Source organism: Bos indicus x Bos taurus, chromosome 6 (genome assembly GCF_003369695.1).
Source record: "Bos indicus x Bos taurus breed Angus x Brahman F1 hybrid chromosome 6, Bos_hybrid_MaternalHap_v2.0, whole genome shotgun sequence".
In the NCBI taxonomy this organism is placed as follows: domain Eukaryota; kingdom Metazoa; phylum Chordata; class Mammalia; order Artiodactyla; family Bovidae; genus Bos; species Bos indicus x Bos taurus.
Genome location: NC_040081.1, coordinates 97,021,673 through 97,041,245, shown reverse-complemented (window position 1 = coordinate 97,041,245; position 19,573 = coordinate 97,021,673). Strand labels below are relative to the sequence as shown.

Here is a 19,573-nt window from a genome sequence, read left to right as displayed (position 1 = left end):
AGCCTACACCCAAGAAGCGGCTTCAGGGGTGATGATTTGTATATGATGCTCTATCCCTCAGTTGCTAAAGTGAGTGACACATGGGCATCACCACCAGCCCTGGGGGTCCTCTGCTCCATGTTGCAGCTACCTGGAGTCCCACCTCCGCGGGAGGTAGGGGAGTTCCATGAGCAGCAGCGCCCATTTGTGCCCGGCATCATCACACCAGCAGTCATCTTCCCCTGTGTCCGTGGCTCTCTAACCCGTAAAGGTACAGTGAGAGGACTCAGTTCAGTCTCAGTTCAGTTGCTCAGTCGTGTCTTACTCTTTGCGACCCCATGAATTGCAGCACACCAAGCCTCCCTGTCCATCACCAACTCCCAGAGTTCATTCAAACTCATGTCCATCGAGTCAATGATGCCATCCAGCCATCTCATCCTCTGTCGTCCCCTTCTCCTCCTGCCCCCAATCCCTCCCAGCATCAGAATCTTTTGCAATGAGTCAACTCTTCGCATGAGGTGGCCAAAGTACTGGAGTTTCAGCTTTACCATCATTCCTTCCAAAGAAATCCCAGGGCTGATCTCCTTCAGAATGGACTGGTTGGATCTTCTTGCAGTCCAAGGGACTCTCAAGAGTCTTCTCCAACACCACAGTTCAAAAGCATCAATTCTTCTGCGCTCAGCCTTCTTCACAGTCCAACTCTCACATCCATACATGACCACAGGAAAAACCATAGCCTTGACTAGACGGACCTTTGTTGGCAAAGTAATGTCTCTGCTTTTGAATATGCTATCTAGGTTGGTCATAACTTTCCTTCCAAGGAGTAAGTGTCTTTTAATTTCATGGCTGCAATCACCATCTGTAGTGATTTTGGAGCCCAGAAAAATAAAATCTGACACTGTTTCTACTGTTTCCCCATCTATTTCTCATGAAGTGATGGGACCGGATGCCATGATCTTCATTTTCTGAACATTGAGCCTTAAGCCAACTTTTTCACTCTCCTCTTTCACTTTCATCAAGAGGCTTTTTAGTTCCTCTTCGCTTTCTGCCATAAGGGTGGTGTCATCTGCATATCTGAGGTTATTGATATTTCTCCCGGCAATCTTGATTCCAGCTTGTGTTTCTTCCAGTCCAGCGTTTCTCATGATGTACTCTGCATATAAGTTAAATAAGCAGGGTGACAATATACAGCCTTGACGAACTCCTTTTCCTATTTGGAACCAGTCTGTTGTTCCATGTCCAGTTCTAACTGTTGCTTCCTGACCTGCATACAAATTTCTCAAGAGGCAGATCAGGTGGTCTGGTATTCCCATCTCTTGAAGAATTTTCCACAGTTTATTGTGATCCACACAGTCAGAGGCTTTGGCATAGTCAATAAAGCAGAAATAGATGTTTTTCTGGAACTCTCTTGCTTTTTCCATGATCCAGCGGATGTTGGCAATTTGATCTCTGGTTCCTCTGCCTTTTCTAAAACCAGCTTGAACATCAGGAAGTTCACAGTTCACATATTGCTGAAGCCCGGCTTGCAGAATTTTGATCATTACTTTACTAGCATGTGAGATGAGTGCAATCGTGTGGTAGTTTGAGCATTCTTTGGCATTGCCTTTCTTTGGGATTGGAATGAAAACTGACCTTTTCCAGTCCTGTGGTCACTGCTGAGTTTTCCAAATTTGCTGGCATATTGAGTGCAGCACTTTCACAGCATCATCTTTCAGGATTTGGAATAGCTCAACTGGAATTCCATCACCTCCACTAGCTTTGTTCATAGTGATGCTTTCTAAGGCCCACTTGACTTCACATTCCAGGATGTCTGGCTCTAGGTCAGTGATCACACCATCGTGATTATCTGGGTCATGAAGATCTTTTTTGTACAGTTCTTCTGTGTATTCTTGCCACCTCTTCTTGATATCTTCTGCTTCTGTTAGGTCCATACCATTTCTGTCCTTTAGCGAGCCCATCTTTGCATGAAATGTTCCCTTGGTGTCTCTAATTTTCTTGAAGAGATCTGTCGTCTTTCCCATTCTGTTGTTTTCCTCTATTTCTATGCATTGATTGCTGAGGAAGGCTAGATGGTGCCACAGGAGACTCGTTTGGCCATGTATGCTGGGAACTGACTTTGGCCAACTCCAGTGTGAGAGGAGGAAGAAGCCCATGGGAATAGAATCCCACATCATACTAAATTCTACCGCTATTAGGGACAAAAACCGCCATATACCACATCTGCAAGCTTCATGAATCCCTGATCCCTACCATTGAAAAAACTTTTTTTAATTTTGTATTGAAGTGTATCTGATTAACAGTGTTGTGATAGTTTCAGGTGGACAGCAAAGGGACGCAGCCACACGTATACTGTATCCATTCTCCCTGCAAACTCCTCTCCCATCCAGGCTGCCACATAAGCAGAGTTCCCTGTGCTATGCACTAGGTCCTTATTGGCTATCCGTTTTAAATGTAGCAGTGTGTAGATGTCCATCCCAAACTCCTTAACTATCCCTTTCCCCTATCCTTCCCCCCGCACCCCCAGGGCAACCATAAGTTCATTCTCCAAGTCTGTGAGTCTGTTTCTGTTTTGCAAGTAAGTTCATTTGTATTTCTTTTCAGAGTCTGCATAGAATGCATGTCCTTTGCTATTTCCCCTCCTCTGTCTGGCTTGCTCCACTCAGCATGACAATCTCTAGACCCATGCGTGTTGCTGCAAATGACTTTATTTCATTTTTTTAACCCTGCTTCCTGCCCTTTTGGATGCCACAACAAGCCCTTGCATGGAAGCCATGATGCAGTCGTATCCTCTTCCTGTTGGAATCCAGCAACAGAATTCTGTCAGTGGCTGGACACAGGGTGGAACAAAAGCTTAGGTGATACCACTCTGATCCTGAGAGGTACCTATCTAGTATTTCTAGCTGACCCACATGTTTTGACCACTCATTTTATCAGTGAAAATTTATTTTCCTTATCGTAATTGCAAACTCTTTAGGGCTGGTTGGAGATAGCAGTAGTTGAACTCTAGAACAGACCTCTGGTTTATGAACTATGAGAGTTTGTCAAATGCTAACTAATGAAGTGTGGGTTCCTGATGAGGGTACTTCAGATGTTAATGGACATCCCCTAGGGTGCAGAATAAAGTGTGCACACACACACACATACACACACCCCTGTCTCACACTGTTTATGCTGAAGTATCTTCAAGTAAGTCACAGGCAGTATAACAATATCATTAAGTTCAAATACACACAGTATAGTGAAAACTAAATATGGTAGAGTCTCCTTTATCTGAAATTCAGCTATGCCATCATTTCATTTAACTGGAATAAAGCCAAGAAACTGTGAATAAACAGAATCATCACAGTAGATGCTCAGTACCAGATTCACTGTATTTCACGGAATCCTCTAACCTCCAAAATACATGTTCCCCTCTTTGCCCCTATAGAAAGAGATCTTTGAATAAATGTCACACTCCTAGTAATTCTGCATTTTCAGTCTCAGCCCCGCTTACCCTCTTTGGCCCTGACTCAGAGCCTGTGTGTTCTCCATCTGCATGCAAATACAACTTCAACTCTCTAGGGTTTTCGGACCCTTCGCAGATTAAGAGGAGCAAGTTAGAAGGAGACAGGGAAGCTGCTGCAGGTAGGAAAACTGACAAACGGAAACGGCAGCTTTTCAGTGTACCTGAAAATAAAGGTGGAATCGGCAAAATTTAATAAGTCAATATAAGAACTCAGTTCTTATAATGACTGAGTCATATAGTAAGTCAGTTACTTGAGGCCAAGAGCTCTTCATACCTTAACAGACCCTGTGGGAAAAACAGAGTCTAAGGCTCACGCTCATTGTATCAGACACCTGTTTGGCAACATTACAGACATCTGGACCTCCTCTTTCCTGAGGCTGAGGCCCCTCATTCTCGGCAGTTCTCTGCGCTCCAGCTGGTTTCCGGCAGGTTCATCCTGACAGCGCTATCCTTATGCCCGAGCCTCCTGCACTGGGGCGTCTCTCTTGGTGCTGGAGCCCGTGACACCTCTCAGCACCCATGTTGACAATCCAGAAGTTTCTGTGTGGTGGTAGTGGGGATGTGGGCAATGTAGGGCAGCTGGTAGATGCACTCTTCCCCCCTCTTCCTCCCAGAGGGATTGTTCCAAGTCTCGTCACCCATCTCAGCCACCAGGTTGAGGGGTCAAGCAGTGGCCAGCTCAGGTCAGCCCCCTGACCTTCCCTGCCGCCCACATTCTGTCTTCCCGGGACTGAGCTCTCCATATAGAGTAATTCATAGAAGCTTTGGCTTAAGACTTGCCTTTTGAGAAACCCAGGCTAAAATACTCATCACCATCATAGAAGGTCAAGTTATTTCAAAAAATTGATGGTAAAGAACCTGCCTGCATTCAGGGAGACCTAGGTTCGATCCCTGGGTTGGGAAGATCCCCTGGAGGAGGGAACAGCTACCCACTCCAGTATTCTTGCCTGGAGAATCCCATGGACAGAGGAGCCTAGCGAGCTACAGTCCATGGGGTCGCAAAGAGTTGGACATGACTGAGCAACTTTCACTGATTAAGAGGGACCAAAAAATGGGCACAGATTTCCACATACTATTTATTTGGCACATAGAAATTCCCATTAAAATTTTTTATTGTTTATTTTATTTATTTTTGGTTGCACTGGGTCTTGGTGGCTTTGCTCAGGCTTTCTCTAGTTGTGGCAAACAGGGATTACTCTTTTTTTTTAATTTATTTATTTTAATTGGAGGCTAATTACTTTACAATATTGTAGTGGTTTTTGCCATACATTGACATGAATCAGCCATGGGTGTGCATGTGTTCCCCATCCTGAACCTCCCTCCTGCCTCCGTCCCCATCCCATCGCTCTGGGTCATCCCAGTGCACCAGCCCTGAGCACCTGGTCTCATGCATCGAACCTGGACTGGCGATCTTTTTCATATATGATAATATACATGTTTCAGTGCTATTCTCTCAGATCATCCCACCTTCACCTTCTCCCACAGAGTTCAAAAGACTGTTCTATACATCTGTGTCTCTTTTGCTGTCTCACATATAGGGTTTTCATTACCATCTTTCTGAATTCCATATATATGCGTTAGTATACGGTATTGGTGTTTTTCTTTCTGACTTACTTCACTCTGTATAATAGGCTCCAGTTTCATCCACCTCATTAGAACTGATTCAAATGTATTCTTTTTAATGGCTGAGTAATACTCCATTGTGTCTATGTACCACAGCTTTCTTATCCATTTGTCTGCTGATGGACATCTAGGTTGCTTCCATGTCCTGGCTGGGGGTTACTCTTCATTGCAGTATTCTGGCTTCTCATTGAGGTGGCTTCTCTCATTTTGAAGCATGGGCTCTAGGGCTCAGGCTCAGCAGTCATGGTGCACAGGCTCAGGTTCTCCATGAGCTTAGGTGCTCCACGGGTTTGTGTGCTCCACAGCATGTGGAATCTTCCTGCACCAGGGATCGAACCCATGTCCCCTGCATTGGCAGGTGGATTTTTAATCCACTCTGCCACCAGGGAAGTCCAGAAATACCCATCTTTAATGAGGTATAATTGACATAACATTATATTAGTTTCAGGTGAACAACATGCTTCAGTATCTGTAGATACTACAGAATGATCACCACAGTAAGTCCAGTTAACATGCCTCACCATACATAGTTACAGATCTTTGTCTCATGATGAGAAATTCTAAGATCCATTCCCCTAGGTACTTTCGAGCATACAACACAGGTATGTAACACAGTTTTATTAACTATAGTCACCATGCACATTATAGACCCAGGACTTACTAATTATAACTGGAAATGTGTGTCTTTTGGCCCCTTTCATGTAGAAATTTCCATTTTGATTCAGATTCCATCTGATGGAACTCCATCTTATCCTTTGCCACAAACAATTTAAAAGAAAGTAGGGGTAATTAAACATTTATACCTTCAGCTAGCAAGAAAACTCAGCTGTCTAAAGTAGTTGTCTTCTTGAGTCTTGACAGCACAGTTGTACTGAGGGGTATTGGAAAATGCAATCAGCAGAGTTGGGAGGAGATTTACCAGAATAGGCTTTCTTTCTTTTTTGTATTTATTTACTTTTGGCTGCATTGGGTCTTAGTTGTGGCTAGCGGGCTTGGTTACCCCACCGCTTGTGGGATCTTAGTTCCTCAAACAGGGATCAAACCGACATCCCCTGCACTGGAAGGTGGCTTCTTAACACCTGGACCGCCAGGGAAGTCCCAGGATAGGCTTTCTGCAGGAAATCAGACTTCAGCTGAGTTCTGAAGGCCTGGAGACCTTTGGAAGGATGGTTCAGCTTGAGTTTAGGAATGGAAACCGCGGGCTAGAAAGCATGCATTGTGCGCAAGGGCGATACTTCTTCCACGTGGAATGGAAAAAACCGTGTTTTGTCAGCCTGTTCATTTTTGCGCGCAACAAGGAACTTAGTCAGCCCACCTAAATCAGTTCATCTGTAGCAGTTGATATTGATCAGGCAAATAGCCAAAATTACTCCAGTGGCTTCTTTCTTGTGCAGAAACCAGCTACTGGTGAGTAACTTATCATTGATAGAGTTTGGGAATCAACCTTGCTCCCTTGGGTGGGGCAAGAGGATTGTAGTCTTGTCACTTGGCTATTGTCCTTTCAGCACAAGATCCATGTGTGAGCGCACACACACACACACACACACACACACAGAGTGCTATCTACTGTCACCAATTCTATAAAAAATTTTACTGTTAAATAGAGAAGGGAGGATAATCTCATATTTTAAAGGACCACTCTTAAAAACATTTTTTTACTACATCAAAGGACCACTCTTTAAAATGAATTAAATTTTTCTTACTTAAATCTTAGGCCAGATCCTAAAGGAAACAGAGAAAATAAGACTTAAATAACAACAGCATGATCAAAGCAAAAAGTAGTAACCTAACATATTGGGCTTTCATTCTTTTGGGAATTGAATATCTCTTTGAGAATTTGATGAAAGCTGTGGACCTTGAACCCCAGAAAAATGGGAATACAAAAAAAAAGTTTGCATATAATTTCATGGGTCCCAGATTAAAGAAAATGGTTATGTCTTCCCCTGTGATGTTCAGTTTATCTCAGATAGCAAGAGTCGAGGTGGAATGCAGTTTTAAGGGTGCAGTCTTAAGAGAGAAAGTAGATGTGCAGTGACTTTGTTTTAAAGTTATTTTGTAAATAATTGTAATTGTTCATCTTAGTCATCGTATTCTGTTACCATCAGGAGTTAATCTGTTATTCTTATAATTTATTGAGAATGATTGGTAACTAATTAGGAAGGGAGGGAGTAGAGTTGGGGGAAGGAAGGACAGAGACAAAAAATCCTCAAGAGAGACACAGATTGACATAGTGTCTAATCAACTTAAATTTCTAAAGGAGACTGGAGAAACCCTAAATATCAAACAACTGAGGGTGAACTGACTTAATTTTTTTTGGCCAAAGACAGGTGGATTCCTGTCATGCAAGTCAACAATTCAGCTACTTATTGGGCACCTGCTGTGTTAACCAGCATTTTGTGTTCAAGGAACTACAAATGATGTGAATTAGATCAAGACAAAGCCTAACCTCAAAGAATTCATCCTGCGCTCATTATGATGGAATCAAAGCTTTGAAAAGGGAAAAGTCCTTTTAACCTTCCTTCCATGGTCTTAGCAATCAATATGTCTGGGCATTTTTCTTCAAGTCCTTCATTGTTAATGAGGTAGGGTTAATGCTCTTTTGTGTTAAAATTCTGCAGTGATGGTGTTTATCTTTTGAAACGCTGCTTAGTGAGCTCATGCAAGCTGTTTGTACAAAGACAAATTAAAATCAAGTAGATGGATGCAACTAGCCTCCACATTCAGACCTCAAAAGCAAATAAAGCTGTAGTCGGAGAGAAAATAAAAATATGTCTTTTTTCCCACACGTTGCAAGTTTCCGACAGAGATGCTTTCGTGGAGAGGCTGGTTGCTATCTTTGGTTCCTCCATGGGAGGAATTATCCAGGATATGGGAATTATGCATCTAGGTAGTCTAGTTAAAGGTTTTCTTCTAAAGTGAAAGAGTCTAGTTAAAGGTTTTCTTCTAAGGGAATGCTTATTGTGAAGTAGCACAGAGAAAGTGATGTCAAGACTAACTGAGGGTCACAAACAAATCTGGAGTGATTAAAACTTTCTGAAAATACTTCAAATGCAGCCATCATGAAACACTCTCATTTAAAGACACTGAAGCATCTGAGAAGCAGGCTCCAGGGTACAGCGGTGAAGCCTCTTTTCAACTTAATTCAGAGAGTCTGGAAGATTTTCTGAAACCCATCAATGGGCTTCTGTCTTCAGATCTGCCTCCAAACAATCACATATTCCACCTCCTGGTGGTCAATAACAGAGGAGACAAAGGAAGGAGGGAATGGTCCGTTCATTTAACCAGCTGCCAGGGCAGAACATCTGTCCTCAAAATAAATGTTTGTTGTAAGCACCCAGATGATTTTGCCTGGTCCCCTACAAGATGCGAAAATTGCAGGGAAGATGAATTTCTGACTTGGCCGTAAGTGGAATCACAGAAGCAAACATGTTTAATCAAGATGCCAGTGACGGCTCATCCCTCATCATTACGATACATTTGAGGACTGTAATTTCTCTCTCATCCGTTATATTTGCTTCTTTTCACATTTCCTGAGCTGACTCTGTTTGGAAGTCAGCAGGTCATTTCCCCTTCTTTCATGCTCTAATAGATTTCACTCTCAAGATCTCACACCCCAGCAGCACCGGACTGCTGTGCAAGAGTTACTCAAGGAACAAGAAATGCTTGCAGAGAACAGCAATTTCGTTTTCATCTGAAGAAAAATGAGAGTTTTAAGATGTTTATCACACCCAGATTTGAATATATATATATATATAAATAAGAATCCCTGATTCTTCTCCATAGAAAAAACTTTTGGTCTCAAAGCCTTTAATGTTTCAATTCTTATTGTGATCCAGTTTATTGGAATAAGGATATTCTTCAAAGCATTGAAAGGTTAGGGCCCGTGTCAATATCTGTGTCCTGTAATCAAAGCCTCCTTGGATGGTAGTGTTGTGGCGTGATGGCATTTGATGTATGAAAATGGACTGCATGTGCGTGCTTGGTCACTTCAGTTGTGTCTGACTCTGCAACTCCATGGACTGTAGCCCACCAGGCTCCTCTGTCCGTGGGATTCTCCAAGCAAGAATACTGGAGTGGGTTGCCATGCCCTCCTCTAGGGGTTCTGCCCCACCCAGGGATCGAAACTGCACCTCTTAAAGCCTCCTGCATTGGCAGGTGAGTTTTTTGTTGTTGCTGTTTTTACCACTAACGCTACCTGGAAAGCCCAGTGGACTGCATATCTTGGGCTAAATGCTGAAAACCATCTCCCCACTTTGATAGTGGTGTCATGAGCAACTGTGAGATGGGAACTGAAAGGTTTCCAACATCTATTGTGGGCCTGGAAAAGAAAACAACGGTCTCAAAGGCTCTTGCTGAATCATCTAACTTTGGGGAAAACAAAACTGAACTTTAAGTCCTGTCCTGATGCTCCGGGCCGGTTGCATCTACCTGGGACTTATCACCCCCTGCCCAGAAACCTCCCACCGCCTACATCTGCCCGGGAATTACTGCCCCCTGCCCAGGGGACTTATCACCCCCTGCCCAAAATCTCCCACCCCCTGTTCAACTACAAATGCCATCTCAACTAAAGATTACCCAAAATGCCCCGCCTGACTAACGCTTCCCTTATCGCTTCCACAAACCTCCCTTTAAATGTGAAGCCTCCCTGATCCCTCGCACGCTCAGCCTGGTTGGTAGGTCGGCTGTTGGTCGTCTCTCCTTTTCTGCCTTGGCCTGAACTATATCTTACATCTTACCTCCAGTTTAATGAGTCATATCTGAGCATAAGCTTCTAGGTCATTCTCTGAGCTGCCAAATATGCTACATTTTTGGCAACATTTAAGATTAACAGCCAGTCTAACAGGTTTGGTCTTTTCTTGGAAATGTGAGTGACTTCCTCCCTGTCTCTCTGTGAACACTTACAAGCTGTCATCTTAAAGCTCCAGGACACGCCTCCCGAGTTACTGTAAGGTGAGCTGAGTGCTTTGACTTTTGTGATTTTGGCTTAAACGTGTGAGTCTCTGGTTTTGGATCTATAAAGGAGAGCTACTCTTCTGTGGGTCATTCTCAGATTCATACCGCCCCTTCTCTCTTTCTTCACCCCTTTCTTTTTCTTTCTCCCTTGATGATTTTAGAAGGCTTCTCCTATCTCCTTTCTTTTCCTATCAGATAACTCTCATCTGAGTGTTCACACTGGTTTCTGCTATACAGCGAAGTGAACCAGCTATGTGTACACATATATCCCCTCCCTCTTGAACCTCCCTCCCATCTCACTCCCATCCCAGCCCTCTAGGTCATCACAGAGCCCCGAGCTGAGCTCCCCACGCTGGCATTAGTATTTGCTCCTCACAAGAACCGCATGTGGTATTGTAATTCCTGCTTGTGTTGGACACCTCTTGTGCCCACCTCACACTCCCAGCCCACCTTTTCACTCCTGCAGCTACCTGTGGCACAAGTGTAACTCACCAGCAACGTGTCCAGCCATACTGCCTACTTCCTGCCCTGGCTTCTCTGCCGCCCCCACCTGAGATGCCCGTGACTACACTCAGCCATTCAGACCCAAGCAAACCTGGAACTGTGAGAGAGCTGACATCCCACGTAGACCCCTTGACCAAAGAGGAACTGGAGCCAACGGGAAAATAGTCCCCTTTTCATTCCTAGAGAGAATTCTGAGCTATCATGTGTCCCATGGAGGTCCCGCAGCAGTGGGCACCCACAGCTTGACTCTCCCCTCCTTTCATTTCCCTCTTCCCAGCTGCCCACTCCTGTTACTCGAGGTCACTTCCCCAAATGAACTACCCTCATATAAGCCCTTGCCTCATGCTCTGTTTGGGGAACCATCTCACTGTGTACACAAAGACTGGAAGAACAAAGAGAGGCTTGTTTTCCGTGAAGAGTCAGACCTGGACTCAGGTCAGATTTCTTCCACCTCCCACATCTCATTTCCTCAAGCTGCACCCCATCCAGGTTCATACATGCGCCTTTTAACGGAGGCCTCCCATGAGCTGGGTCAGCCGAAGGAAAATCGAGGAGAAAACGGCTGTGACCAGGCAGCTTTGTTTTGTTTTGTTGTTTTGGAGTGGGGCAGGGGTTGGTTTATTTTTTAGCCAAACCGCACAGCCTGTGGGATCTTAGTTCCTTGACCAAGGATCGAAACTGTGGCCCCTGCAGTGGAAGCGTGGAGTCTTAACCACTGGACCTCCAGGGAAGTTCTGAAACAGGCAGCTTTGAACATTTTCATTTCACAGCCCCTTCATGTCCCTGCTAAGAGCCTGTGCCACACAGCCAAAGGTTTCACACAACCGGAGCAGGGACTCTTGTCAAATTTGTCTTGGTACCACTAGCCCTTGGGGCCTGGTATACAGGAGGTGCTCAGGAAACACTTGCTGGGTACTCAAGTCCAGCAAGCAAACTATTGATGGTTTATTTTTAATCTTTGCTTTATACGTGGCCGTGTTTGTTCATATATTTGTTTATTTTTATGCTGGTTTGGAACGTAATTGCTGATGGACAGAGAGTGAGAGGGTAACAGGCAGGAAGGCCAGGGGTCTCCTAAAGGAGGAAATAGCCTGCAAGTGTCAGACATTTTTCTCTCTCTTAAGCGGCAAGAGGAAACAAACTAGCGATATTTTTTCCTTCTCTATACAAATTTAAAAGGAGGTTTCTCTTAAAATACTGTGTTGCCATAATGACACCTGGTTTCACCTGAAGTTAACTATTCTCAAACCTAGAGATGACCAATGCATTTCTCTTATGGAAATGTTTGTCTTAAGCTATGCTAACATGCTATGCATTTACCCCAGACTCTGTCTTCAAGTCGGTTCAGCCTCTTGGCTCAGAACCTACTTGACAAACCGGTATGTTATATTCAGATAGTGTTCCCCTAATCTATGTAAACGAAACTATTTGTATGGTGATCTGCCCTTCTTCAAGATTCAAGTTAATCATTTTATGGCCCAGGATGAACCATTTGGTGCCAAGATTATCCCAAAATGCATCTTATGGCTGAGGGGCCTGGTGCCATTCTGAGTTTTAAGGCATTCCTTTCTTACATTAACAGACGGCTACTCACTATATAACATCCAGCTGAAGACTAGCAGGGGAGTATTCTTTCTGCACCCTTCTGATGCCTATGTCAGAAGCTTTCTCTATCTCCTTTATACTTTAATAAAACCTTATTACGCAAAAGCTCTGAGCGATCAAGCCTCGTCTCTGGCCCCGGATTGAATTCTCCTCTGGGGGCCAAGAATTCCGGCGTCTTTTTTCATTCAACGACCTTTCAAGAACATTTAAGGAAGGGTTGTTTACCTTTTTCCCAAGCTACATTAAAACAGATTCACATGCCTGCAAAGTATTCAAAGAATATTAGATATTTCTTGAAATTATGGTTAAAAAAAAACACAACTGTTTGTCGGGTTGACTGACTGGTGAAAGAAATAGAAACCATCAAACTGTGGCTTGTAGGACACACGCTCTGAGATGCGTGGGTTTCACCTGTACTGATTGTTTAATACTTGAAATTCTGAAGTTTGCAGCAGGTCCTACCACTTCCTATAACTTCTGCCTTCCCTAATTCTCAAGTTGGTATTACCTGCCTAGCCCTGGTAGGTGGATGGGTTTGTGACCCCCACACAGAGACACACATCAGGCTCCAAGAGCCTGGCATCATTCCTGACTCCCCCTGCAGCTTGCTCACTACCCCCCACCACCGTCAACAGGTGCCCCGTGGCAGCGTGACCCCCTCCTCTTTCCAGGTACTACAAGATCACCGTGGTGCTCATGTGCTTCGTAGTCCCCACGCTGGTGCCCTGGTACATCTGGGGAGAAAGCCTGTGGAACTCCTACTTCCTGGCCTCCATCCTCCGCTACACCATCTCACTCAACGTCACCTGGCTGGTGAACAGTGTCGCCCACATGTACGGAAACCGGCCCTATGACAAGCACATCAGCCCTCGGCAGAACCCGCTCGTCACCCTGGGTGCCATTGGTGAGTGTCGGGTGGGAACCCCTGGGGACAGTGGGTGTTCAGACCTTCTTGGCTTCTCGGGGGTTTTGTGGGACGTGTCAGGAGAGGCAAGGGAATGGATAGGACTGGAATGAACTTGGGCTTTGGCGTTAGAATCCTGGCTCGTGGACAAGCCTCTTACTCTCTGGTTTACAGCTTTATTATTTGTGAAATGGAAACAGGAATACCTGCTTCATAAGGGTGTTACGGGTTTGATCCCTGGGTTGGGAAGATGTCCTGGAGAAGGAAGGAAATAGCAACCCACTCCAGTGTTCTTGCCTAGAGAATCCCCATAGACAGAGGAGCTTGGGGGGCTACAGTCCATGGGGTCGCAAAGAGTCAGATCCGACTGAGGGACTCACACTTTCAAGGGTGTTACGAGAATTAAATAAGATACTGTATATCATCTGCTTAGTATGGTACCTGGCACATAGTAGGTAATCAGTAATTAGCAGCTATTTATTTTTACGCTAGCCATTTCCCTACTAAAGGAGGAGTAGCAGTTGATGTCGCTCTCAAACTGCCTGACCACTCTTAGCCTCAGCTGTCCAGCATTTGGCTGACCATTTAAAAAGGCCCTCAAACAGAGGGATGGAGAGAAACGGGACCTTGACAATCTCATGGGTCCGCAAAATGGTTAAGAGTCAGTCTGACAGGCTTAGTTGAGGCTTGGTTCCTCTGCTCAATCTCTGGGCAAGTTATCTGGCTCCTCCCCACCTTGTGTTCTCATCTGTAAAGTGGGGATAAGAGTAGCGTTGACCTTCACCTGGGGTCACCATAGGGTTAGGTTACCTAGTGTTTGCAGCAGGGCTTAGCAGGAAACAAACCTTCAGGGATGTTGTTTTCCTTACTAGCCTAATGGTCTTAGGCAAGTAACTTGTCCCTTCTGTGCACTTCCATCCTCATTTTGAAGTAGGGTTAATCACAGCAGCTAGCTGAGTGATGTGAGGATTATAAGCATTAAAACCCTTTGAAGAATGCAGCCCTGTGATTGGCACACAATAAATGATTAATAAATGTTACCAGGACTTCCCTGGTAGCTTAGCTGGTAAAGAATCCTCCTGCAATGCAGGAGACCCAGGTTCAATTCCTGGATTGGGAAGATCCCCTGGAGAAGGGGTAGGCTACCCACTCGAGTATTCTTGGGCTTCCCTGGTGGCTCAGTTTGTAAAGAATCTGCCTGCAATGCGGGAGACCTGGGTTCGGTCCCTGGGTTGGGAAGATCCTCTGGAAGAGGGCATGGCAAACCACTCCAGTATTCTTGCCTGGAGAATCCCCATGGACAGAGGAGCCTGGCGGGCTGCAGTCCTTGGCGTTGCAAAGAGTTGGACATGACTGAGTGACTAAGCACAGCTGTGTCTTGATAGAAGCATTTCGGGCTTCTGTATAAGCTGAGCTTGAGCTCAAGACCAAACCCAGGAAGGAAGTTTCCTGCTGTTAAGTATAAACAGTCTCTGCATCACTCTGCAATGAATTTCTGCCATCATGGTGTAAGGGTCACCCATTCATTAAGACCCTAGGGATCTTGTGTTGACAAGAGCAATGTAAGTTGAATCAACACCAGATTTAGCTTTGGGAATAACTTGATAAGCAGAGAGAAAAGTGTGAGCTTCCTGACCCCTCCTATTGTTTTCTCTTCATCTCACTCTTTGTCCTCAATAAGAATTGTGGTGAGGGAAGCCACATCCAGTGTGGCTCTGAGAGTGGACGAGAGTGGGCACCATGCATCTGTTACCACCTTCCATGGGGGATGCTGGGCCAGGGAACCAAGGAACGTGGCTATGACGCAGGTCCTGAAAAACTGGGTGTTGGCTTGAAGGCTCTCAAGGTCTACACTGAGCTCTCAGTCAGCTTTCCTGATAAAGGTCATTAGAAGACTCTTATTACATCAGCCATATGGGAGACTGGGGAATATGTTCACAGTTCTTTGAACAGTGCCTGTTTCTGAAAAATACGGGGAAACTCTACAACTCTAGTCCAAGAATGATGAACGTGGAGGGACAGGGTAGAAAAGACCTAAATTAAAAAGAAAATCACAGACCACAGACTGATCCATCTGATGGACTCATCATACAGCAGAATCTTCCAAATGTGGTCAATAGAAGAACTGTATGATGACCAGTAGCCACTTAAGAAGTAAAGGAGGAATCTGGTGGTTCCTCAAATGGTTAAAAATAGTTACTATAGGATACAGCAACTCCACTCCTAAATTTATACCCTAGAGAAAAGATGGTGTATGTCCACATAAAAACTTGTATATGAGTGTTCATAGCAGCATTATTCATAATAGCTATAAAGTAGAAATATACCAGATGTCACTCACCTGATGAATGGATGAATGCAATGTGGTATATATATCCCATACCATAGAATTCTCTTCAGCAATAAAAACAGATGAAGTACTGATACCTGCTACAACCTTGAAAACAGTATACTGAGTGAAAGAAGCTAGTTGCAAAAGACTGCATATTATTTGATTTCATTTACATAAAATGTTCAGAATAAGCCAATCTATGGAGACTGTATTAGTAAAGATTCTCCAGGCAAGTGAATGTAAAATTTGCTCAGTCAAGTCCGACTCTTTGTGACAGTATATATGTGTGTGTATATACATAAGAAGAAAATGGCAACCCACTCCAGTATCCTTGCCTGGGAAATCCCATGGACAGAGGAGCCTGGCGGGCTATGGTCCTGGGGTCACAAAGAGTCAGAGATTATATATATATATATACACACATGGTAGTTTAGTTGCTAAGTTGTCTCCAACTCTTAGCTCCTCTGTCTGTGGAATTTCCCAGGCAAGGATACTGGAATATATATATGCAATTATATATATATATATATATATATATATAAAATATTGCTTATAATAAGTCTCTCTCTACCTATATATTGGGTATATTCTGTAAGATCATATGGAAACCTGACTGAACTTTTTGGCCAACCCGATGTATATCCATATAGAAACAGTAGGATTTCTAAATCTATATAAAGGTAGATATATTCTGTTTCTGTGTGTATTTACGGGAACAGGGCAGGGAAAGGAGGAGAGATTTAGGATGAGGAACTGGCTGGTGAGATTACAGAGGCTGAGTCCCACTGTCTGCCATCCGAAAGCGGGAGACCCTGGAAAGCCAGTGGTATAATTAAATCTGAGTACAAAGGCCTGAGAACTAGGGGAGCTGATGATGCAGATCCCAGTCTGAGGGCAGGAGAAGATGAAATAGACATTCAATCAGTGTGTCTGGAAAACAGGGGGCAATTCCTCCTCCAAGGCTTTAAGGGACTGAAAGAAAGTGAATTCGCTCAGTCATGTCCGACTTTTTTCGACCTCATGGACTGTAGCCTACCAAGCTCCTCTGCCGTGGGATTTTCCAGGCAATAATACTGGAGTGGATTGCCATTTCCTTCTTAAGGGACTGGCTGATGCCAACTCACATGGAGGAGGACCATCTACTTTACTGACTCCATTGCTTCAAATGCTAATCTCATCCAGAAACACCTTCACAGACACCCAGAAATAAGGGTTAATCTGCGCACTCCTTGGCCAGTTAGGTTAACATGCAAAATTAACCATCACAGAGGAAGAAAGTAGGACTGGAAGGATGGAGGGATGGATGGGGCTCAACATCCATCCATCCTTGGGGAGTGGGGTTTCTTTTTAGGTAGTGAAAACGTTGTAAAGATCGTTGTGGGGATGCCTGCACAACTCTGCAAATATACTGAGAGCCATTAACTTGGATACTTTAAATGGGTGAATTGTGTGGTGAATTACATCTCAATAAAGCTGTTTGAGAAAAATGAAAAAAGATGTGAGACTCCTCCTGAAAACACCCCGGGGGAGGGGCAGTAAGGGAGGAAAAGTTACTCACTGCGAAGGGAAGAGTAATATATAGGAAGATTTTGGATATTTAAAGATCCAACTCCTTAATTCACTTACTTATGGGAACGATTATCATTTATCTCTTCCGAGCTTTCCCAAGAAGTCTTCCTTTAATCCCTTCAGTCGACAGAGGCTATTTTTCTTTCATGAACATACATCAAAATGATGATCTGTTATCAGCTATTCGGCATTTAGCTTCCGAAGTACAGCTCTAAAGTCATGGGAGCATGTCACCAGTTCATGGGAAAATTCATCTTGAGACTTTATGCTGATAACTTTATTGTTATTTTTCTGTTCCTATCATTTGTCTAGCCAATTCAGTGAATGCTGCCTAAGGGCAGACGGCAAGTACAGTAAGTCCCCTACATACGAACACGTTCGATTCTGAGACCAAGTTCAGAAGTCCGGTTTGTTCAGAAATCCAACAAAGTTAGCCTAGGTAGCCATCTAACACAATTGGCTATATAATACTGAACTGTAATAGGTCTCTAATACTTTTCACATAGATAATACATACATAAAAAGCAAACAAAAAATAAAGCATCTCTAATCTTACAGTCCAGTACCTTGAAATGCATGCACAGTACAACAGATGGCATACAACACGTCTTTGCAGGTTTGTACATAGGGGACTTTCTGTAAGTTTTTTGTACCCCATGGAGCCTAACACAGGGTCTTGCAATCTCGTGGCATTTCAAAGCTCTGCAGAGAGGTGCCGGTAGTGTTATTTCAAGCCTTCTTTGTCTTCCAGGTGAAGGTTTCCATAACTACCATCACACCTTTCCCTTTGACTACTCTGCGAGTGAATTTGGCTTAAATTTCAACCCAACCACCTGGTTCATTGACTTCATGTGTTGGCTGGGGCTAGCCACTGACCGCAAACGGGCAACCAAGCAGATGATCGAAGCCCGGAAAGCCCGGACTGGAGACGGGAGCGCCTGACTCTGGATCCTCCATCTGCGCCCGCTGTCAACGACGCCTCCGTTCATGGCCTTTGTTACTACACTTCTCTTGTTCATTGGATCGTGGGAGGGGGCGCAAGCTGGGGAGAGAACAGAATCCACGCAGTTTGGGGGTTTTTTTCGTTGGTCTCAAAATAATGTCAAGATACAAACTATCAATGAAAAGAATTTTTTAAAAGTCAGTGTAACTATGCTTTAACACTAGAACGCGGACATGTGATTTAATCGCTGTAGCTACAACATGTCATTCAAACATACATCGTCATGTGCTGGTACTTGTACGTGATGTTAACCCTGACAGGATGAAGGAATTTCATATTCTTTCAGTGTGATTCAGGAGAGCCTTTGTTTTCTGTTTTAAACCCAACCTTATTTTTAAACAGACTATCTGAAGGAGCAGAGAGGCAGGGTGGAAGACAAAAGAGAGTCTAAGTAGTAAGGAAAGAATGTTTCTGCTTTGTAATTATTGTGTGTGTGTGTTGTTGTTTTAAAGTAAGAAAATTGAAAATGTTAAAAAATGAGAATACAGGAAATGGCTCTCTTATTTTTTTGCCCTGTGTCCAGCTTGTTAATGTTCCGCTTTCTTTGCTTCAAGGGGTCTGTTCACTGCTCAGCTAGTTTTGTGTCCTGAGCTGTCCGTCCAGCTGACCCTATAATCAGTGCCTGTTTTAAGTGTTTGATTTTGTTCTCTTTGCTATTGTTGTTTTAAGGTGTAGAACTCAGAAGTGCCAGACATCAAGTGAAGCTCAAAGGAAGCTCTCATTTAAATGTTTAGACACCTAATTTATATTCTAATTGATCCTAGCCACTGGTGCATGTACTTTACCTACTCCTGCTAAATAAGCATATTAATTTTCCACACCAGGTCATCAGATCTGAATAACCAACAGTTATCTAGAACTCAGTGTCTACAAATGTTTCACCTGCATGCGGCCTTCATTGATTTTGCAGCAAGACATAAAGTGATCATTATGTAGCCTCTGGATTTTAAAAAAATCTGTGTGTTAAGTTGCCTTGTAAAGAGCATGTCGAATTAATGGGACAGCGTGCCCTTTGTGTTAGATGTTAGAGCAAAAGAGAGCCTTATAGTTTGGCATCAGAGCACTTCGAAGATAGTGCTGCAAAGATAGGGAAGATGTAGGATTTAAATTTACATTTTTGAAAAGAAGTGACGCCGGTAGGGAATTGTCATAATAAAGTTCTTCATCCAGCAGGTGTTTAACGGTGTTATTTTTGCCATTAATATGTGTAAACTATGAGTGATCACAATAAATGATTATGAATTCGTTGGTGTTCCTGACCTGATACTTAAACCCAGTTTGAATGTCCCTCAAGGGTGCCTTATGCTTTGTGATGACCACATAATGCACATTTGATTTGGGCTCTGGGCTAACAACAGCCCCTAAGATGGGACCTCTCCTATCCCATCAGTCTTACGCATAACCAGAGGGAAAATCAGCAGGTTTTATTTGGACTGTAGAGCAGCAGTCCCCAACCTTTGGCACCGGGGACTGGTTTTGTGAAAGACGGTTTTTTCACAGACTTGGGGGGGTGGTTTCGGAATGATTCAAATGCATTACAATTATTGTGCACTTTATTGCATCAGCTCTACCTCAGGTCATCAGGCATTAGATCCC

The 19,573-nt window shown here is 43.9% G+C and overlaps 1 protein-coding gene across 1 annotated transcript in view; it reads left to right on the top strand.

Annotated features, from left to right (window-relative positions):
- Window positions 1-19,222, top strand: part of SCD5 (stearoyl-CoA desaturase 5) — a 176,167-nt gene extending 156,945 nt beyond the window's left edge. The window contains exons 4-5 of the mRNA XM_027544890.1: window positions 12,841-13,073; window positions 17,726-19,222. Of these exons, the coding sequence (XP_027400691.1) occupies window positions 12,841-13,073; window positions 17,726-17,916 (424 nt within the window). The 3' untranslated portion in view covers window positions 17,917-19,222. The remainder of the gene's footprint in view (window positions 1-12,840; window positions 13,074-17,725) is intronic.
- The last annotated feature ends 351 nt before the right edge of the window (window positions 19,223-19,573 follow it).